This window comes from Bos grunniens, chromosome 8 (assembly GCF_055505025.1).
Source record: "Bos grunniens cultivar Pamir isolate PY7600 chromosome 8, Bosgru_T2T1.0, whole genome shotgun sequence".
Lineage (NCBI taxonomy): Eukaryota > Metazoa > Chordata > Mammalia > Artiodactyla > Bovidae > Bos > Bos grunniens.
This window is the reverse complement of record NC_141172.1, coordinates 38,214,351-38,238,009: the sequence shown is the minus strand read 5'-3', so window position 1 is coordinate 38,238,009 and position 23,659 is coordinate 38,214,351. Positions and strand designations below refer to the sequence as shown.

At 38.3% G+C, this 23,659-nt stretch overlaps 1 protein-coding gene across 3 annotated transcripts in view; it reads left to right on the top strand.

The window, feature by feature from the left end:
• The window catches only part of RCL1 (RNA terminal phosphate cyclase like 1), a 185,552-nt gene that overhangs the window by 107,394 nt on the left and 54,499 nt on the right, over window positions 1-23,659 (top strand). The window contains exon 9 of one of the 3 annotated variants that reach the window (XM_086415249.1): window positions 20,445-20,667. The exons of the other annotated variants lie outside the window; for them this stretch is intronic. Within the exon in view, the coding sequence (XP_086271375.1) occupies window positions 20,445-20,652 (208 nt within the window). The 3' untranslated portion in view covers window positions 20,653-20,667. Of the gene's footprint in view, window positions 1-20,444; window positions 20,668-23,659 lie in introns of those variants that run through there. 3 annotated transcript variants of the gene reach the window in all.

Below are 23,659 nucleotides of genomic sequence, written 5' to 3'. Positions count from 1 at the left end.
TCGAGTTGGTGATGCCATCCAGCCATCTCATCCTCTGTCGTCCCCTTCTCCTCCTGCCCCCAATCCCTCCCAGCATCAGAGTCGTTTCCAATGAGTCAACTCTTCACATGAGGTGGCCAAAGTACTGGAGTTTCAGCTTTAGCATCATTCCTTCCAAAGAACACCCAGGACTGATCTCCTTTAGAATGGACTGGTTGGATCTCCTTGCAGTCCAAGGGACTCTCAAGAGTCTTCTCCAACACCACAGTTCAAAAGCATCAATTCTTCGGCGCTCAGCCTTCTTCAAAGTGCAACTCTCACATCCATATATGACCACTGGAAAAACCATAGCCTTGACTAGATGGACCTTCGTTGGCAAAGTAATGTCTCTACTTTTGAATATGCTATCTAGGTTGGTCATAACTTTCCTTCCAAGGAGTAAGCATCTTTTAATTTCATGGCTGCAGTCACCATCTGCAGTGATTTTGGGGCCCCCCAAAATAAAGTCTGACACTGTTTCCACTGTTTCCCCATCTATTTCCCATGAAGTGATGGGACCAGATGCCATGATCTTTGTTTTCTGAATGTTGAGCTTTAAGCCAACTTTTTCACTCTCCTCTTTTACTTTCATCAAGAGGCTTTTTAGTTCCTCTTCACTTTCTGCCATAAGGGTGGTATCATCTGCACATCTGAGGTTTTTGATATTTCTCCCGGCAATCTTGATTCCAGCTTGTGCTTCATCCAGCCCAGCGTTTCTCTTGATGTACTCTGCATATAAGTTAAATAAGCAGGGTGACAAGATACAACCTTGACGTACTCCTTTTCCTATTTGGAACCAATCTGTTGTTCCATGTCCAGTTCTAACTGTGGCTTCCTGACCTGCATATAGGTTTCTCAAGAGGCAGGTCAGGTGGTCTGGTATTCCCATCTCTTTCAGAATTTTCCACAGTTGATTGTGATCCACAGAGTCAAAGGCTTTGACATAGTCAATAAAGCAGAAACAGATGTTTTTCTGGAACTCTCTTCCTTTTACTATGATCCAAAGGATGTTGGCAATTTGATCTCTGGTTCTTCTGCCTTTTGTAAAACCAGCTTGAACTGTAGCTATAGGATTAAAGGTTGAGGAGTAAATAAAATAATTCAAGTCCTCAATACATGGCCAGCACATAGTAAGACCTCAGTAGATATTAGCTCTTACTCATAATGTTTGTATGGTTTCCATCTTTGCTATCATGCCTAGGAAGTTGTTTCCCTCCCTAAGATGATATATTCACTCATATTTGCTTGAACAGTATTATGTTGTACATTTTCATTTTTCTCAAAGCTTATTTTATTGTGGTAAGAACATTTAGCATGAGATCCACCCTCTTAAAGTTTTAATTTTATGATACAGTTTGTTACCTTAGATAAAATGTTGTATAGCAGATCTCTAGGATATATTCATCTTGTTTAACTGAAACTTTATACCCACTGATTATCATCTTCCCATTTCCTCCTCTCCTCTCCTTAGCCTCTGGCAACCACCAGTTGATTCTATGGTTCTATGAAATTGACTATTTTCAATACCTCACACAACTAATCATGCAGTATTTTCCTACTGTGGCTGACATTATATTTCACTTCACATAACTTAAAGTCACACAGCCAGAAACTGACTGAATTAACATTTGAATCCCAGTAGTTCAACCTAAAGCCTGGAAATTTAATGGAACATGATATAAAATAATACTTACTATGTATACTGGCCATTGCTAAAACACAGGAGTATTGAGAAAGCCAGATGAGTTATTGTATATAGAAGCTCTTGGTAAACTGTAAAGGACTACATAGTGTTGGTGAGCAGGGATTCAGCCTCACTGCTTGCTAGAATGTAACAAGAAAAAACAGCCAACATCCAGCCCACGACTGCCCAGCAGCCTCCTCTCACCCTTCTTCCTCTGTTGCTTTCAGTCCCTGTCATTTAAACAGTGCTGCTTGATTGCCCACGTGGAACCCCCTCAGCTAATCCAACAGTACAAGATACCTCCCCCGTCCTGCCAAAGAACTCAGCAAAAAAGCCTGCTTCCTATTCTCTGGGGATGAAATAGGATGGATTTCATATCTGAAAGATGAAAGAGAATTGAACCCAAACACAAATAGTATCTCTCCGTCGCTTGGTAATTAATTGGCCATTTCTTCTTTCTCTTTTTCCAGCAAGTAGATAGATATGGTTAACCTTACAGGTTGAGTATAGTTGGATGTAGAGACAGAAGTTTAGATAATTGCTAATGTAAGCCACCTAATTTTAGTTTAAAATTTTATGGGAAGGAAATGTTTTTAAATACAATACTGCTATTGCTGAAGAGTTCAGAACATCTCATTAGGTAATACTAAAAGGCATCCACTCCTTCGTTATCTTCTGACGATAGTCATTCTTCAAAGTATTTGACTTATTGCTCCTGAAGTGTGAAAGAAATAGAAAACTTTCCCACTTCTAAACGCAGACTTCTGTGGTTAAGAAGACTTGGCATGGTGAAGAAATGAATCCCGGACAGGAATGGCAGTTGGGAATTTCCAAATCTGATACATTCCAGTGAATGAATGAATACTCAGGAGTTATGAGTGGCTCCCCAATGGAAAGAAAGCTGTTGGGATTACTGACCACAAAAAGGAAAATTTCAAAATTTCAAATTATTTTTCACTTTAGATTGCTTTCTACCTTTGGGAAATCCACTCTTACCAGCATTAAGGGCAATTTCTAAGTAAAAAAGGGGGGAAAAAAGGAGATGCCACTTTGGTGGATGTCATTGCTCCATCCTTCAAATAATCACATGACAGAATGTGCAGCAGTTTCCTCGTTAGGAAATTCTGTTCCAAGCACCCTATGCTTCTCTACATGCAGACTGGAACTCTGCTGAGAGCTAGACTGGCAAACCCATCACCTGACAACATTCACTCATATGGGCTCCAAGGAAAAATTGGAGCCTAACATCAACTTTTGGAGTTGGAGTTGCCTAACTCAGAAGTCAGAAAATCTCATGGGTGTTTCTGACTGAGCTCCAGACCCTGAGGCAAAGCAAGTAAGTGCTGGAATCATAAGCTCTTTATTTTCTAGTTCTTAACACACTTCTCCACAGGTGATTTCATAATATAGTGGGGTTATCTAATTAATAACTATATGTACATCTCTTGGGAAAAAAGTCTATTCATATAATTCATAAAAATAATCTATTCATATATTATTATTCAGTAATAATAATAGTGTTGGATTAAGACTCATTACTTAATAAATATTAGTAAATTAAGGAAAAGTTGCAGTTTATACCATCAGCATAATGTAACATTCATTTGAAAATGAATACTCTTTTTAATTTGAATAACTGCTTAAAAAGGCAGTTTAAGATTAGATTCACTTTACTATTGTGAGGTAGAAAACTGAGAGAAGTTATATCAGTTTTCATAACCTAAGAATCACATGCCATCTCTGAATGATCACATATTTTAAATAGCTTATTATAAGTAAAGTGTCATTCTGCTGCCTCTGCTAAGTCGCTTCAGTTGTGTCTGACTCTGTGTGACCCCATAGATGGAAGCCCATCAGGCTCCCCCATCCCTGGGATTCTCCAGGCAAGGGTACTGGAGTAGGTTGCCATTTCCTTCTCCAATGTGTGAAAGTGAAAAGTAAAAGGGAAGTCGCTCAGTCGTGTCCAACTCTTAGCGACCCCATGGACTGTAGCCTACCAGGCTCTGCCATCCACGGGATTTTCCAGGCAAGAGTACTGGAGTGGGGTGCCATTGCCTTCTCTGAAAGTGTCATTATAAATTATTAAAGATCACTAGCCAGTTCCAAAGGTAGACGCTTTCCCAGACTATGTCTAACTTCTAGGCTGTTGAAGGGGAAGCTGTTGGTTTATTCATTTCATTAAAAATGGTATTTATTCTGTTTTCTAATTAAAAAGCAATGCATAAAAATGAAAACAATTTTAAAAAAGGAATACATGTTCATTTTTTAAAAATATTCTTAGCAAAGCTGCAATTGACATCTTTGTACATTTGTGATTGGGTTCATGTATTAATACATCTGTAAGAATAATCCTTGGATTAGAGTTACTGGGTCAAAGAGCACATGCATTTAAAATTTGAAAGCTGTTGGTCAAATTGCCTTCTACAAAGGGTTAACCAGTTTCCAGTCCTATTGACATATATGAGACTCTGTTTTCCCTTTAGGCCTTTTCTTTTCCTGTTTATAGGTATGAGCATAGATAGATATACATAGATAAGTAATTAGACCTATTGTTAAAAAAAAACATTATACTGTCAATATTGTTTTGAAATCACCCTCTAGTATTTGAGTCATAAGCTTGTTTAGTCATTATTTTCAATTTTTATGTATAGAATCATTCATTTGCGGGAGCTGTAGTCTATGTCAACCACCATTGTTGCCAATGCTGGGTATTGGAACTATGGATTTGGACTAACCTAAACCTACCTTTGAAAAATTTGTCTCTTGGATGATGAAAGAAATGAAATGCTTTTTCCCTGGATATAACTAAACAAATGCTTTGAAATAGTTGGCTAAGTTATCCTTCTGAAAGTTAACTTTCAGTTATCTTTTAGAACCTAATTAAATTATTAAAATGACATTCAAACCCTATAGGCTTGGGCTGCTATAATGAAATGCCACAAAAATGGGTGGCTTAAACAACAGGAATTTCTTTTCTCACAGTTCTGTTGACTGGAAGTTTGAGATCGGGGTGCCAGCATGGTCACCGTCTTGTGAGAACTCTACCCTCAGACCCAGCAATTTCATTTCTATATATTAATATTTACTTAAGGGAAATGTGGGCTTTCCTGGTGGCTCAGACTGTAAAGAATCTGCCTGCAATGTGGGATACCCAGGTTCGATCCCTGGATTGGGAAGATCCTCTGGAGAAGGATCTTCTACCCACTCTACCCACTCCGGGCGAATTCCATGGGCAGAGGAGCATGGCGGGCTACAGTCCATGGGATTACAGAGAGTCAGACACGACTGAGTGACTAGCACACTTTCAAGGACACAGCAGAAATGCATATACATGTGTACCAACAGATATATAAGAATTCATTGCAGCACTGTTTGTAACAGCCCTTAATTGGAAAGAATGAACAAACCAAAATATAGTGCCAAAATAAATTTCACAAACAGGATGTTGAGCAAAGAAAGCCAGATACAGAATAGTATATGTTGTATAGTTTCATTGATATAAAGTTAAAAAAAAATAATCTATATTGTTTAGTGTCAAGATATTGGCTCACCTGTGGGAAAGAGGTAGAGTCTGGGAAGAAAACATGAAAGGGATTCTGGTATGTTGGCTTGTTCTATTTCCTGATATAATTGGTTACCTAGTTATCATAAGTTCACTATGTGAAAACTCCTGAAGCCATATACTTAATGATTTTTACAGTTTTTATGTGTGTATTTATACGCTTCTGTGTGTGTGTGCTCAGTTGTGTCTGACTCTTTGCAACCCCATGAACTGCAGTCCATCAGGCTTCTCTGTCTGTGGGATTTTCTAGGCAGGGATACTGGAGTGGGTTGTCATCTTCTACTCTAATCCTTAGGATCTTTCCAACCTAAGGATTGAACGTGTGTCTCTGGCCTCTCCTGCATTGGCAGGCAGATTCTTTACCACTCTACCACCTGGGAAGCTCTTGTATGTACGCTGTCCATCATTAATTATATACAGATTTCTAAGCCCTATCTGATACCTACCAAATTAGAATTTTTAAAAGCTTCCCAGGGATTCTGGTATATTGGGATTTTTTGGAAACTGCTGATCTTCTAAAAATAGCATTTTAATTGTCCTTCTCAAGATCTAATATTTCCTTTTTGCTGGGAAGGAATCATTGTGGAGAACACTGAGGCACTCGGGGTTTGTTGTGGAGATGCTCAGAGAAAGCCATTGGCAATCTACCAGACTGACTGCCACAGTCTAATCTCCTTCCTGCTCAAATAGACTTTTTCTCAGAGAAGCACAAAGAAATAGGTGGGTAAAGAGGTGGATGTGACAGGTTTTATTTAGGTGACTAAGTGATTATGTTTTTACACTAAATTGTCATATTGAAACAAACAAGAGAAATGTAGCTTCACAGCAGATGAGATCAGAAGAATATACCAAGTATCTCAGAAGGATTTTGCCTCAGTATTGACAAATTATGATATGCAGAGCTGATATCATGAGACTAGTTGTGTTACTTTGGTTTCTTATCATTCATGGAATCATGTTAAACAGGAAGGGAACAAATATCACTTTTGGAAATATGTTAAAAGAGAAAACATGATAGTCCTGAATCCAAGAGGGAAAACATTATTTGACAATCAGAGTACATTTAACTTCTTAGTTACCAGGGAAAGAATTTGGGGTATTAAAGAGACACTAAACATTATTAGCGGAGAAGGCAATGGCACCCCACTCCAGTACTCTTGCCTGGAAAATCCCATGGATGGAGGAGCCTGGTAGGCTACAGTCCATGGGGTTGCTAGGAGTCAGATACGACTGAGCGACTTCACTTTATTTTTTCACTTTCATGCATTGGAGAAGGAAATGGCAACCCACACTAGTGTTCTTGCCTAGAGAATCCCAGGGACGGTGGAGCCCGGTGGGCTGCCGTCTATGGGGTCGCACAGAGTCGGACACGACTGAAGCGACTAAGCAGCAGCAGCAAACATTATTAGATTTTATTTGACTCTCTTTTTCTTTTCTTTCTTTCTCTCTCTCTTTTTTTTTTTTTTGCCAGTGAGATGGCCACTAACAAAATATAGTGACTTATAATCTGCAAATTTGAGTGTGACTAAAGTATGGGAGGGATTGGGGGCAGGAGGAGAAGGGGACGACAGAGGATGAGATGGCTGGATAGCATCACTGACTTGATGAACGTGAGTCTCAGTGAGCTCCGGGAGTTGGTGATGGACAGGGATGCCTGGCGTGCTGTGATTCATGGGGTCGCAGAGAGTCGGACACGACTGAGCGACTGATCTGATCTGAAAGTATAGCTATTGGATGGAGTCTTTCAATTTGAGGTAGGGAAAACCATAGTCAATTGTTATTCAAACTTTTTTTGAATAACAAAGTTATTCACACTCCATAAGAAATATATTTTACATTGTGTTCTAATACACACACATATACCCCCCCATGTGCTTGCGACAAAAGATTGATCAAAAATACTTACCTTACTACAAGTGAGTAACTTTTTTATTTTCCACAATTTTAATACTGTAAATATATTAATGCTCTACTCTTCTATCTTGTTTGATTTCTTAAGATATAATGATTGTGGTTCACTAAATTAATTTCATATTCCACTAATGGCTTGTAAGATGCAGTTTAAAAAACACTGCCTTAAACGTATCCAGTCCAACTCTAGAAACAGAGTACAGAGAAGCTAAGTGACTTAACTAATGGCACACAGAAAAGAATAAAACAGGAGAGACCCATATTTCCTCACACCAACTGCTCCCCCTTACAAAGCAGCTCAGTTTTTCCTGAAACTGATTTAGACAATTGCTTAGTCACAACATTCAGGTCATTATCATTCACTCTAGACTAAATTTATGTTCTTATAATTTGGTGAATGAACTGTAACCTGCCCGAAGACAGAGACATTCATTGGGCCACCATTTTAGGGAAACTGGTAGAAATGAAGTTTGTTGTTTTTTGTTTTGTTTTGTTTTTTTCAGGTCCTAGTCAGAGAGAAGTGTAAATGTGGAGCTCTTGAGGGCTCAGAATTTGGAGTCACACAAACACGGGTGTAGATTCCAGCTGCCACCCTCTCTAGTTTTGTGATCTGTGGGCAAGAAGCTTCTCTATGAGTCAACTTCCTCAACTGTAAAATGGAAATAATAATGATAATAACTATAGAATTGAGTGAGGTCATTCATGTGAAGTATAGATGTGTTATTGATAGTTACCCAATATCTCAAGCATGGAAAGTACTCAATGTATGTTGACATTGTGATGATGATAGTCAGCAGGGAAGTCTAGTCTAAGGGAAAATGAGGCAGTCCTGTGAGCAGAACCCTGAAAATCCAGCAGAGACCAGTGGAAACTACCTACAATTAAAAGAGGGAACACTGGTTGGTGTCCATTGAGCTCCAGTTCCACGAACAATGAATAAGATACTAACGAACCCATATATGGAAATCATTTGATGTTGATTTACAGTAGACATGATTATCAGTTCAGTCACCCAGTGGTGTCCGATCTTTGCAGCCCCATGGACTGAAGCACACCAGGCTTCCCTGTCCATCACCAGCTCCCGGAGCTTGCTCAGACTCATGTCCATCAAGTCAGTGATGCCATCCAATCATCTCATCCTCTGGCATCCTCTTCTCCTTGACAATAGCAATCAGTTAACAAATGATGGATTTAAATATTACCTGGCATATAGGGACTTGGTGATAAATATTCAGTTAAGTGATCAACCCAGAATGGACTAGATATGGAGAGAGACTGGGCTTTCTTAAACAAAGACTATAGCAGATAGCTCTCTTCTGTTGCAGTCACCTTTCAGGGCAGATGATAACAAAACATCAGCTAGTTGAAATCCTCAGTCCTTTGACTTAGAGTTCAACCTGTTTCCCTCTTCCTCTTATCTTATTTACACTTCATCATAAGCACAAAGGCCCAGCAGTGGCTACCTGCAGTGAGTCTGTGTCCAGCTGCCGTATACATGGAAACCTAATAACAAACTTGCAACTGAAAGAATTTCATACTGAAGACAGAATAGGTAAACAGTTCATAGACTAGCTGTATTGTTATTATTCAAAGGGGAATCCAAGCCTTAATAGAGTTTCCCAGATACGCGATGGCCTCTGAGCTTTGTATTCTGAGACACTGTGATAAGAAGCCTGAGAGCATCTGTAGAAAATAATCAGCTTTAGTAATTGAGACAATTTTCATGACAATGAAAGAAGCAAATAATCCTTGTGTTCCCAACTTGACCAGTTTTGGACAAAGGCAAAAATAGTCTGCTGCTGCTGCTAAGTCGCTTCAGTTGTGTCCGACTCTGTGCGACCCCATAGACAGCAGCCCACCAGGCTCCCCTGTCCCTGGGATTCTCCAGGCAAGAACACTGGAGTGGGTTACCATTTCCTTCTCCAATGCATGAAAGTGAAAAGTGAAAGTGAAGTCGCTCAGTCGTGTCCAACTCTTAGCGACCCCATGGACTGTAGCCCACCAGGCTCCTCCGTCCATGGGATTTTCCAGGCAAGAGTAATGGAGTGGGAAATATTAAAATAAATCCAATGTGTCTGAACTTCCTTGTCAGAAGTCACTGATAGTCTGAGGTCAGGAGTGTGACTAAAGTGCCCACACTCTTTTCAGGCCTCAAATCACATCATCACTATACCTGGTAACAGCGTTGCCCCTCTTCAAATGTGCCTGGACATTACTGCTGGTGCCACAGAGCTCAGTTCTACCGCAGAAGGGTCCTCTGACTCTCTTATCCTTCTTATGAGGGATGAACTCTGCCCTCTCACGTAACGATAATCTTGCATTGGGGTCTTTGCAAATGTTAGCTCAGAGAATCCTCATTCTTCGATTTTATAGACAAGATAGTGAGGTTTAGTGACTCTTTAGGAGCAGAAATGGGGTTAGAAGCCAAATTTGGCAGCCAAACCCATGATGAAGCCTGGGGGAAGCAGGGAGCACAGAGGTGTCAGAATCAGAGGCCCAGTGTTCATGTCTCAGTTCCATGTCTCAATAGCTCAGAATATTGGGACATTTTCTTAATCTTGGCTTTCGTATCTGTGAGGATGATAATACTGAGGATGATAGTAGTAGCTACATGTAAATTACTTAAGACAATGCTTAGCATATAGTAACTGCTTAGTAAACATTACCAATCAAGTCCTATATCTTTCTGGGGCTTTGGAAACTAAAATATGACCAAATCGCTGTACTCAATCTCTGCTGCTGCTAAGTCGCTTCAGTCGTGTCCGACTCTGTGTGACCCCAGAGACAGCAGCCCACCAGGCTCCCCCATCCCTGGGATTCTCCAGGCAAGAACACTGGAGTGGGTTGCCATTTCCTTCTCCAATGCATGAAAGGAAAAGTGAAAGTGAAGTCGCTCAGTCATGTACAACTCTTAGTAACCCCATGGACTGCAGCCTACTAGGCTCCTCCGTCCGTGGGATTTTCCAGGCGAGAGTACTGGAGTGGGTTGCCATTGCCTTCTCCTACTCAATCTCTAAAGTCCCCTAAACAGATAGGTATATTGCTGTTTGCTTGCTGATTCTGGGCACATAATATTCTGAAATAAAATATTTTAAACTATTGAGAAAGCTAAAGCTGTATGTAAAATCTTAATTCTTGTAGATTTATTATGAATTTCTACTGCTTACTTTAAATAGGCTGCTTACTTTAAATAGCCATCTAATCACATACGACCACTTCTGACCCCTTAAATTGAGTAACTGACAGGTAAAAATAACATTTTGCACCAAGAAGGCTTTTACATTTCACTGTGCTTACCAAATTACATTGACACATCGTTTATGATCACTCACCTAGTAGTGGAATTCCCAGCATTGGTGTAACAGAGCTGCTTGGCTAGGTCAGAGTTGAGGCTCAGGTGATTGTGATAAGAAAGTCCAGCACTGATTTGCAAAAAGGCCAAGAAGTGTCCTGGAACACAAGACTTGAATCTTGATACCACTGGCTTCAGACACTATGCCTGATGGACTGGAATAGCTCTCACAGAGGCCAGACAACAGGGAAAAATGGCTGGGGTGATCCCCTATGTGACCTGTCAGTGCTGGGGCTCTTGAGAGCTAAGTCACCATAAGGGAAGAACCGTCATAACAAAACCAAAACCAAAACCAGCAGCAAGGCCATAGTGTCTTAAGGAGTGGTTGCTCCTGGTGTACGGTAGGGGGTGCTACCAAAACCCATCCTGACTTTACCATCTGGGTGAGTAAGGGCCTAAGGAAAATACCTGTTTCTAACTTGTGAGTGAGTTGTCCAGAGAAAATTGGGCACTGAAAAACTTTATTATGGACCACCCCTAAACTCCTTCTCATTTTTCAAGGTCAGTTTTAGGTGACAAGATGTCCAGCATTGGCAGGATGGTGTGACCCCCTGGGTGGCCTGTCAGTGCCTAAACTGCTAGTAAGGTGACAAATGAAAGAATTTGCTGGGCTAACCACTTAACATTGTGAGGTTCAAGCAACTTTAACTGAGGCCTCTTTCCCTTCTGTGTTCCCTAGCTCAGTGTTTATGGATATTTGTGTGTGTGTTTGTAGGCACCTTGGCAGGCTCTGGGAAATGACTTTAAATGGGAGATTCTGAGAAATTGGACTTCCCATGGTCAAATTGATGGGAGGCTTAGAGCTGGTGAAATTTGGATATTAATGTTATTATTATCCTTGTTGTAATGGTGAATGAAGGCTGAACTCTCTGGATTGCCAACCATCAGAGGATTCAAAAAGAGTGCTGATTTCTTACAAAGAAAATTTCAAGTTAAGTATTCCTTAATGTCAGACACTATATCCTGTATTTTTAAAGTGTTCACAAATCCTAGAAGAGTGCTAGTATTATACATAGTAGGTGCTCAAAGAAAAATTTAGAGTAAAATTTGTTGCCAATCCATTCTCTTGTGGCCTGAAGACTTGGAGTGCTTTAGTGGACTGTGGTTTCTTCTTGCAAATCGTCAAACTCTTCTCTGCTATGACTCATATTAACAGGAAGACTGGTGAAATTTCTTTTCAGCAATAACCGGAATGTGTTCTTTACTTTATTACTTATAAGTGTAGTAGATTCACTAACATGATGACAGAGAGAAGTGAAACATTTTCTTAGGGGACTTTGGTGAAACTTCCTTCCTTTTTTCTTTATCAATGGAGTAATTATAAATGTAGCAGTAATTATACAGTGAACTGGTGTATTGAAAAAACTTGTCTACCTACTTTGAAGATACTTTCCAAATGAATTACAGTTACATACCACAAGGAATAAGTAATCTACAACAGACATTCATATTTTTTGTGCAGAACAAATATTAAATATCTGAAAAATGTACTAATTAGATAAAATTGCCTCCTCCCCCTCAACTACGGTAGCTCCATGAGTTTTGGGGAGTTTGCTTTGTTACTTATTGTGTGAAAGACAAGAACCTTTATTACACTCTGAAAATTTGTAACTGTATTGAAGTTGGAGTGGGCAAAGGCGGGAATGACATCACCAGATTTCTTTTTCTCTTGAGAAGTCAGTGAGTAACTGGGGTGTGTCAGTTTCGCTATAATTTTTGTCTAAGAGTATTTTCCTCTTTGAGATTTGTATTCCAAATATAATGTTGTTGCTTAGATAAATTCCCTGGAATAAATTATAAATCTTGTATATGAAGTTAAAACTGTCATCTCAGTATCTTTGATTTTGCTTCAGCAGCTAAATTAGGGATTGAGATTTAGGATTTAGTATTGCTTTGCCCATATTCTTGCCTCCCGGCCTTCTTTCCTTTTTCCACTCCTGTGATTTTAGGCTACAGGAGAGGAAAGTGGGAGAAAGAAAATATTGGAGTATGACCTTTATATTCCCTTCCTTGTTTTTCAACCATATTTCACTAACAGATATTATTATATCTTATTTTATTCATCCAACCACTCGCTGTGGGAGCTGCTTGTATTGTCTTTGTTTCCCTGATGAGAACACCAAGGCACAGAGATTGTTAACCTGTGTGGAACCTGATTTCAACTCTATTTAATTCCCCAAAGCTCACTCTTCCCAAGCATGAGACACAGTAAATATTTGACCATTTCTGACTCCTTCATTCCTACACCATAGAGGACATGGCTGAGTTAGATGCAAAACCTGCGGCCTCCTCAGCCCTCTCTGACACCAGGTTTAACAGAAAAAAGGGGAGGACCATCTAGATTTAGAAGAGAAGAAAGGCAAGAAGACAGGAAAACAGAAGGGAATAAAAGCAAAATAGAAATGAGGCCAAGGAGAGAGAAAGGGATATTTGGGAGAATTTGTGGAGAATGGGAAAAGAAGGATTAAATTCAAGTCCTTGAAAAATGAAAAATGCCCTCCATACTTGGACTATATTATATGGACAATATTTCCTAATATTTTCACCAGAAGTTCCCCAAATACTGAATACTCTCATCTAAAATTTTTATCTTTTTGAAATGTAAGGAATTCAGATAATGATGATTTATTCATGGAAAGGAATACATAATAGAGGCTCAAATGGCTTGTCTCTACCAATCTTTTCTGACCACTTATTATTCCACTCCTTTTTGATTGTTCTCCATTTCCTTTTATCTTATCCATATCCTCTGACTATATTCAAGGTGATGATCGTGGTGTGCCTACTGCACCCAAAATATTATGGGGATGGAATACAAAGAGAATGTTACTAATCATCTAGGAATGGAAGCTTCCATTTCAAATCTTAGTTTTCATAAAGCATACATTTCTCTATATTTTGTTCTGGTGGTCAGTCCTGAGTCTTGAGAATTGACTTTATATTCTTACTGGTTATTGCTAATATAGGAAAAATAATGCTTTTTGTATTATCTGTCTTGAATCTTGCTATGTCATTTCATTATTTTATCAGTGCAACTTGTTTTTTTAGTTTTCTTAGATTTTTAAAAGTTAGATATTTGCAATTAATGACAGGTTTTTTTTTTCCTTCCAAGATATTTACCTTTTCTGGTCTTATACATTGACTATGAAGTCTAGTACTGTGTTCAAAGGTAGTGGTGACAGAGTTCATCCTCTTGTTTCTCTAACAGAAATGCTTCTAATGATTTATCACTAAATATGGTGTTTAGTTTTCTGATTCTCTATACCAAATTAAGGAAGTGTCATTCTCAGGACACTTAGTCATAGGATTGGACCTAAGTTCCAAATAGGGCCAATTAGAATCTTCTCCTGGATTGATACAAGACACCAGAGTTTGGGGATTTTCCTTTTTCTACTTTGGCTTTTAAACTAGGGAGATGAAATTTTGTGGCTGTAGATGTCCATTTTCTCTGACACATGGAGAGAACCTACATGAGTTAAGAGATAAGCTGAGCTGGGGGAAACAGTGGGAAGAAAGATAGTCTTATGACAGTAAGCTGTTGAGCCCAGTCATGTTGGAAGCTAGCACTATCCTATGGACTTCTCAGGTATATGAATCAATACAGAATCTGTTAAAGCAGATAGATTTTTTTTGTTTTTGGCTGCACTGGGTCTTTGTTGCTTTTGTGTGAGCTTTCTCTATGTGGTGAGCGGGGTCTGCTCTTTGTTGCGGTACACAGGCTTCTCATTGTGGTGGCCTCTCCTGTGGAGCACAGACTCTGGGTGCACAGGCTTCAGGAGTTGTGGCACACTGGCTTAGTTGGTCCATGGCATGTGGAATCTACCGGGACCAGGGATTGAACCTACATCCCCAGCATTGGGAAGTAAATTCTTATCTATTGCACCACGAGGGAAGTCCTATTGCAACTAATTGGAAATGGGTGCCTGACATTTGCATTCGAAGCAGTCTTGACTAATAAACCTCCTAATTTTTTCAAATTTATGGATAGAAATAATACAGTTATCTTATATATCTTATAATTCCAAAAATCTCTCCTATCCCTGTAGTTAAGTTCTCATCCCTAAATGGTATTTTTTAATAATTCCTTTTAAAAAAATTATAGTTTCCTATAATTACTGGTTTTTAGGAACATGGTTTTATTGATCAAAACCCTAATGACCTTATAAATTTAATAAAAATTTAATTTTTATTTCCTTCTATTTATATTCCTTATATGACTTTTAAATTATATATTATTTAATGTTACTGTTTTTCTTCAATTTTGTGCTATTTATTTCAAAATTTACCATTCTCTAGAAGATGCATTTAAGGCTATAAATTTTAATTTTCTCTGCATACTGCTTTATCTGTATTGTAGAATTTCTCAGGTATAATGCACTTATGTTACATATTTCTAAGTTATTTGTAATTTTTCTTTCCATTTTCTCTTTTACTCGAGTTATTTAGAAGGATATTTAAAATTTTCAAACTATATACATATAAAATTAAAAATTTTTAAATTAATTTTTAGAATAGTTCCAGATTTACAGAAAGATTGTAGAAGTAGTACAGAAATCCCATATAGTCTCCACCTATTATTAATATCTTACAGTAATATAATACATATGTTATAATTAATGAATCATTATTTACTAAAGTCCATACTTTATTTAGATTCCTTTTATGGCACCCCACTCCAGTACTCTTGCCTGGAAAATCCCATGGATGGAGGAGCCTGGTAGGCTGCAGTCCACGGGGTTGCTAAGAGTCGGACACGACTGAGCCACTTCATTTTCACTTTTTCACTTTCATGCATTGGAGAAGGAAATGGCAACCCACTCCAGTGTTCTTGCCTGGAGAATTCCAGGGGCAGGAGAGCCTGGTGGGCTGACGTCTATGGGGTCACACAGAGTCAGACACGACTGAAGTGACTTAGCAGTTTTTATCTAATGTCCTTTTATTATTTCAGAACCCCACCTAGAACACCATATTACATCTAGTTGTTTGGTCTCCGTAAGTTCACCTGGCTGTGTCAGTTTCTCAGACTCTCCTTGTTTTAGATGACCTTGACAGTTTTGAGGACTATCAGATTTCTCAGTTGTAAAGTTACTCTTTCCTTCCCACTTTCCACCTTGTGCTGTGTGGAAGGACGTTACTAATACTGCCCACACATAAGGAATGCGGAATTATGCTCACATCTTTGAAGGTGGAATACATCCACAATTTACTTTGAATTGTTCTGCAAGGGAGATTTGTCTCTTTTTATTAATTAATTCAGTACTTTATATCAGTATGGACTCGTGGATATTTGTTTTTATACTTTGGGTTATAATCCAATACTATCTTACTTATTTTGTTGTTTAAATTGATTCGTTTTGCCTGTTTGAAGATATTTTTACTTGGCCTTGGTGTCCCTTTTCCAAATCCTCATTATTGTGGTATTATGGATTTTCTGTGAGCATTTCCTTACTTTCTTCCACTGTAAGATGCTGCAGTTTCATCCCATATATTTTCTGTTCCTAGAAAGAGTCACGTCTCTATGGAGCTCTGCTTCCTTTGGAGAACGGTGTTAGAAACCAACATTGGAGCACTAGATGTGCTTGTTACTACTGGGGTGTCATTGTTTCTAGATTCTCTCAGCTGATTGAACAAGGAACTATATGTGTATAGATGATCTGTATATATACACATATAATAAATATTTCTATATGTAACTATATCTATATTTAGCTAAATATGAGTTCATAATTATGTCCCTAACTCATATCTGTTACCACATGGATCACTCTATTATAGCTTGCTCCACTTGCTTATCTGTGTCAACTCTTTCTGTCTGCCAACCATTTCCTTAACTGCTCAGTTACCATGTATAGCAGTATCCGGATCGTTAACCCATACCCTCATGGACTATAATCTTAACAACTAAAGTCCGCACTGCCCCCAAAAGTTCTCTGTGCTTTGACTATTCAGATATCCATCCTCTCTTCCTTAAACTCCTGTGGGCCACTGATAATTTTTATCCTCTCTATTGTTTTGCCTTTCCCAGAATGTCATATAAGGCATTATTACAGAATGTAACATTTGCTACTGACTTTTTTCACTTGGTAATATTAGTTTAAAATTCATCTTCATGTTTGATGGCTTGTTTATTTTTATTGCTGAATAATATTATATTGTTTAGATCAGCCACAGTTTGTTTATGACACAGATATGACACAGTATGCCATTGTGTCTTGAAGGGAAACTTGACTGCTTCCAATTTTGGGCTATTATGAATAGAGATCCTACACATATTTATATGCAGGTTTTGTGTGAACATAAGTTTTCAAGTCAATTGTGTAATTAATTTGGAGCATGATTGCTGGATTTTATGATAAAGCTATGTTTACCTTTGTAAGATAATGCCAAACTGTCTTCCAAAATATAATTTTGAATAAATGTTCCTGTTACCTTTTACATCCTCATTAGCATTTGCTATTGCCAGTTTTTGTTTGTTTGTTTTTGGATTTTAGCCATTCTAATAGGTGTAGTCTACCTCATTATTATTTAAACTTGGTATTCTCTAATGACAAGTAATGTTGAGCACATGCATTTTTGCCATCCATATATATTTTTTGGTGAGACATGTGTGAAGATCTTTTGCCTATTATTAATCAGGCTGTGTTCACACTGTTGCATTTAAGAGTTCCTTGTATATTTTGGATAACTGGCCTTTATCAATTATGCCTTTTGCAAATATATTTTCCCAATGTGGCATGACAACTCATTCTCTTGACAGTGTCTTTCACATGGCAGAAGTCTTTAACTTAATGAAGACCAGCTTATCAATTATTTCTTTCATGAACTGTACATTTTGTGTCATCCAAATTCATCCTCGTTTTCTCGTAAGTTATCTTCTAGGAGTTATATAGTTTTGCATATTTATGTTTAGGTCTGTGATATATTTTGAGTTAATTTTTGTTAAGGGTATAAGTCTGTGTCTAGATTCATCTTTCTGCATGTGGATGTTACATCGTTCCAAGCACCATTTGTTGAAATGACTGTCTTTTCTTCATTGTATTGCCTCACTCCTTTGTCAAAAATTAGTTGACTTTATTTTTGTGGATCTATTTCTGGGTTTTGTATCCTATTTCATTGATATATTTGTCTGTTTTTTCACTAATACTGCACTGTCTTGATTACTGTAGTTTTATAGCAAGTCTTTTTTGATTTTGAGTGAATCAACATTTTATTATGTATTCACATTTAACATACTCATATAGTAATGTAAATGGGCTTCGCAGATGTCACAGTGGTAAAGCATCTGTCTGCCAATGCAGGAGATGCAGAAGATGCAAGAGATGTGGGTTTGATCCCTGGGTCAGGAAGATCCCCTGGACTAGGAAATGGCAACACATTTCCTAGAGAGATGGGAGTAGCTATGTGTGGGGCTAAGATCACTAAAGGTCTGGTCTGACACATTCACTGCATGGGAGACCTTATGTAGATGAGCCATGTGCAGATGAACAGCATGCAGATACCACATGGCAACCCAGTGCTGTGGAATTAAGGAAACTCCCTACCAACCATTGTGGCCACAACTACTATTGTAATTACTATATTACTACTGTATTACCGTGATGACTTCTACTTCCTAACAGGTGTGTGTGTGTGTGTGTGTGTGTGTGCTCAGTCGCATCTGACCCTTTGTGACCCCTCCTCTGTCCATGGGATTTCCCAGGTAAGGATACTGGAGCAGGTTGCCATTTCCTACTCCAGGGGATCTTCCTGACCCAGGGATTGAACCTGCCTTTCTTACATCTCCTGCATTGGCAGGCAGATTCTTTACCACTGTACCACCTGGGAAGCCCCTGTACATGGCTATATGATACAGTCATGTAATACTCTCCTAAGTTGTCTTCTTGCTTCTTCTGCGCCCCTGATGCCCATTCTCCCAATCCATTGCCCACACAACAATCAGAGTGCCTCATTTAAAACATGGGGGCATATCATGTGATTTGGCAATTCTAAACTTACATAGCTTCCCATTTCACTAAGAATAAAAGCCAGTATTTTTTATGATTCAATAGCCCATGTCATCTTGGCCTCTGTCCTTTTTTTTACTTCATCTACTACTCTCATCCCACCCACTCTACTCTGACCATCCTGCTCATGCCTCTTCTTTTTCTTTGCACATGTGGCTGCACTGTGGACCAGTCTTTCCCAGATGGTCTCATTGTTCCTGCCCTTACTTCATTCTGGGCTCTGCTCAGATGTCATATACACCAAGAGTCTTCCTCTGACCCCCTACTCAAACTCACAAGTGCTCTGTTTCTTCCTATTCTGTTATCAGGTTGAATTCTCTGGAAAGAAGCAGACATAGACATGGAGTTTGGGATGCAAGATGTCTAAGAGGGATCAATGCCAGCGCAGAGAAGAGGGTGGAAGCAGGGTTAAGGGAAGAAATTGAACTGTGATTTGGGGAGCTTGGGAACCAGTATTGCTTACCAGAGATGGCCTGGGGGCCAAAATAGCAAGGCTTTTACAGCTCATCTTGCTTTGCCCTATGTGGAGGCTGTCCCAGGAACACTGGGAGGCATCCCTCTGCAGCTGAGGCAGGTCCTAAGGGCTCCACAGCTGGAGCCCATCAGCTGACCACACTCCCATCTGAAGGTGAACCTCACCTCCATCACACTTGACTTGGTTTTCTTCATTATACTTAGTACTCTTTAGGTGTTCACTTGTTTATGTGATTACTGTCTTTCTCCAAAAGGGTAGGAACTTGTTCATCTTGCTACATTCCTTGAGACTGGAAAGTTCCTCAGTAAATAATTGTGGAATAAGAGACTTCCTGCTAAATATCTTCATATCTAGTGCCTCATACTATCCACACAACAGTCCTTAAAGATCAGTTTTATTATTTATATTTTACACATGAGGAAACAGAGGTTTAGAGAGTCAGTAAGACCTTAGATTTAGGGGCTGTACAGCATCTGATTCAAGATTTTTTTTTCCTTCTTATGATGAGATTTACTTTATTAGCAACTTCCAAATTTGCAGTAAATATTATTGACTAAGTTATAGAACTAATGCTCAGTAAAGCCAATCTACTAACACTGTGTTGTGATAAAGGGAAGTATGGCATTTATTGCAAAGCCAAGCAAAGAGGATGGGCTACTCTGCTTAAAAGACTCTTTGATGCATTCAGGAAGGGGCTTTTTAAAGGCAATGTGAGGGAAAGGATCAGGGTGTGTGAACAGCTCAGGTACATCCTTCTGATTGGTTGGTAGTGAGGTCACAGGGTGGTATATTGGGAATCTCAGTTATCAGTTTTCTGGCTCCAACTATCTGTGGTCTATGTAGTAATGGTCAACAGTTAACTCCTTTCACCTGGTGGGGATTTTATATATGCAAAATAACTCAAGGGTGTAGCTCAGGATATTATCTATAGTCCTTGGAGAGGAATTAAGGTTTTGGACTTTGTTTTATTGCTAACCTGTTAATATTATTTTGTCTTGCTTAGCCGTTTTCATTTGTTTCTACATTTTCACACTTCTTTGGTTAAATTTGCTCTTTGGAACTTGGGAAAGGCTTAGGAGGCTAAAGCTTTTCTACATACAAGAGGCAGATTGACACAGGGGATCTATCCCTGGGAAGGCCCTGCAGTATCTTCTCAGTTTCAACCAAAGTCCCCATACTGTATATTACATCCCTGTGCATATTTATTTTATGATTGGAAGTTTGTAGCTCCTGATCCCCTTCCCCTATTTCATTCATTTCCCAAATTTCAAGTAAATTAGAAATTTTAAATTTATTAATACTTTTCACTGCTAGATATAGAAATAAATTGAATTTTTTACATTACCTTTGTAGCCTGCAGAATTGATTATAGCACTATAATAGTTGTTTGTTCCAGGAGTTTTGTTGTTTTTGTTGATTCTTTCTGATTTTCTACACAGACAATTATGCCATCTGCCAACAGAGACAGCCTCCCCCTGCTTCCCTGCTGGTGTGTATACTTTTATTTCCTTTTCTTGTCTTATCCCAATAGCTAGGACTTCCAGGACTACCTTGAATAGGATTGATTGTAGAGGACATCCTTGCCTTGTTCTTAAGCTTTGGGGAAAAGAATATATTAATAGTTTCTCATCACTAAGTAGATGTTAGATACAGATTCTTTAAAGATGTTGCTTATCAAGTTGAGGAAGTTTCCCTAGTTCTACTTTGTTGTGGCATTTTTGTTTTGTTGTTTTTGTTGTGGTTTGTTTGTTTTTAATTTAATGAATTTTGGATTCCAAAAAGTGTTCTTTTGTGCATTAATTGATATGATCATGTGCTTTTTTTTTTTTTTAGCTTGTTTATATACTGGATTAATTTAATTTTGTGAATTTTTAAAAATATTTTTTCACTCAGGCAGGTAAAATGTATAAACAGTGAAACACCCAGGTGTTAAGTTTGCAATTAGTTGAGTTTTATAATTAGATACAGTTATAAACTGACACTCCAATCAAGATACAGAACATTTCCTTCATCCTAGAATCATTCCATTATGTTCCAGTTAAACTTCATCCCTCCGTTCTGATTTCTGTCACTTGAACTTTATAGGAGTAATTTTATGTTTAATGTCCAGCTTTTATTGTTCAACATAAAGGTTTTTTGGATTCAGTCATGTTGTTGTATGTATCAGTGGTTTATTTTTTTTTAATAATGAGTAGTATCCTATTATATAAATATGCTATAATTGTTGATGATCATTTTAATTATTTTTAGTCTTTAGTTATTTTCATTTAAGCTGCTATTAGCATTTTCTGCAAGTCTTTTGGTAGACATGCTTTCATTCCTCTTGAATATATAGCTAGGAGCTAAACTGGATAGATACTTATTTAGTTTTACAAAGAAATCTATTTTTAAATGTTTCTATTTTAATGCCACAATTGGCTTTATACCTATGTCTCTGTATATCATTCTTTAAATGTTTGCTGTAGTCATTCCAATCCCAAAGAAAGGCAATGCCAAAGAATGCTCAAACTATCACACAATTGCACTCATCTCACACACAAGTAAAGTAATGCTTAAAATTCTCCAAGCCAGGTTTTAGCAATACGTGAACCGTGAACTTCCAGATGTTCAAGCTGGTTTTAGAAAAGGCAGAAGAACCAGAGATCAAATTGCCAATATCCGCTGGATCACTGAAAAAGCAAGAGAGTTCCAGAAAAACATCTATTTCTGCTTTATTGACTATGCCAAAGCCTTTGACTGTGTGGATCACAACAAACTGTGGAAAATTCTGAAAGAGATGGGAATACCAGACCACCTGACCTGCCTCTTGAGAAACCTGTATGCAAGTCAGGAAGCCACAATTAGAACTGGACATGGAACAACAGACTAGTTCCAAATAGGAAAAGGAGTAAGTCAAAGCTGTATATTATCACCCTGCTTATTTAACTTATATGCAGAGTACGTCATGAAAAACACTGGGCTGGATGAAGCACAAGCTGGAATCAAGATTGCTGGGAGAAATATCAATAACCTCAGATATGCAGATGATATCACTCTTATGGCAGAAAGTGAAGAACTAAAGAGCCTCTTGATGAAAGTGAAAGAGGAGAGTGAAAAAGTTGGCTTAAAGCTCAACATTCAGAAAACTAAGATCATGGCATCCGGTCCCATCACTTCATGGCAAATAGATGGGGAAACAGTGGCAGACTTTATTTTTGGGGGCTCCAAAATCACTGCAGATGGTGATTGCAGCCATGAAATTAAAAGACGCTTACTCCTTGGAAGGAAAGTTATGACCAACCAGCATATTCAAAAGCAGAGACATTACTTTGCCAACAAAGGTCCATCTAGTCAAAGCTATGGTTTTTCCTGTGGTTATGTATGGATGTGAGAGTTGGACTATAGAGAAAGCTGAGTGCTGAAGAATTGATGCTTTGAACTGTGGTGTTGGAGAAGACTCTTGAGAGCCCCTTGGACTGCAAGGAGATCCAACCAGTCTATCCTAAAGGAGATTAGTCCTGGATGTTCACTGGAAGGACTGATGTTGAAGCTGAAACTCCAATACTTTGGCCACCTGATGCGAAGAGCTGACTCATTTGAAAAGACCCTGAAGCTGGCAAAGATTGAGGGCAAGAGAAGAAGGGGATGACAGAGGATGAGATGGTTGGATGGCATCACCAACACAATAGACATAGGTTTGTGTAGACTCCGGGAGTTGGTGTTGAACAGGGAGGCCTGGCGTGCTGTAGTTCATGGGGTCACAAAGAGCTGGACACAACTGAGCGACTGAACTAGTCATTAAAATATGTATTCTTAATTTATAAGTCTACTTAAAAATAATATAGTACTACTTCACATAAAAAGCAAGACTCTTAGAACAATAATTTCTCCATCCTTTGACCTATTGTTATTGTTCTTTTTACATATACTTAATAATTTCTGCAATAACATCGTTTTTCCTTTAAAGTGTCAATTTTCTTTCACAAAAATTAAAAGGAGAAAAAAATTCACCTGTTTTATGTTTCTACATATTTACCATTTCAGGCACTGTTCATTCCTCCTATTGATCCATACTTCCATCTGATACCATCTTCTTCTGGTCTGAAAAACTTCTAGCAACTCTTGTTATGCCGGTTCTTTGATAATGGGATTTTTAAGCTTTTCTTCTCTGAAAATAGTTTTATTTCATCCTCAATTTCAAAGCCTATTTCACTAGATATAAAATGTACTGAGAGTGGTTTTTTTTTCCTGCAGCACTTACAAAATGTTATCACACTGTTTTCTAGCTTGCTTTCTTTCTGATGAGAAGTCGCCCATTATTTGTATCATTGCTTCTCTGCATGCAAATATGTCTTATTTTTCTGTTAATATGTTTATTTTAATTTTCAGTGTTTGATTTAGATATGCCACAGAGTTTTTGTTTTATATTTAATCCTGTTTGAATTTACTGCTGTTCTCAGTTGTATAAGCCGATGTTTTTCATTGAATTTGGAAAATAACCACTGTTATTACTTTACATATTTTTTTCTGTCCCAATTTTTCTTAATCCCTCTGGTACTTTAATTTTATGTATATTTACTCTGCTAAACATTGTCCTACATGTAACTGAGGCTCTACTATTTTTTTTTAGTCTTTCTGCTTTCTTCAAGTGGGGAAATTTCCATTGATTTATCTT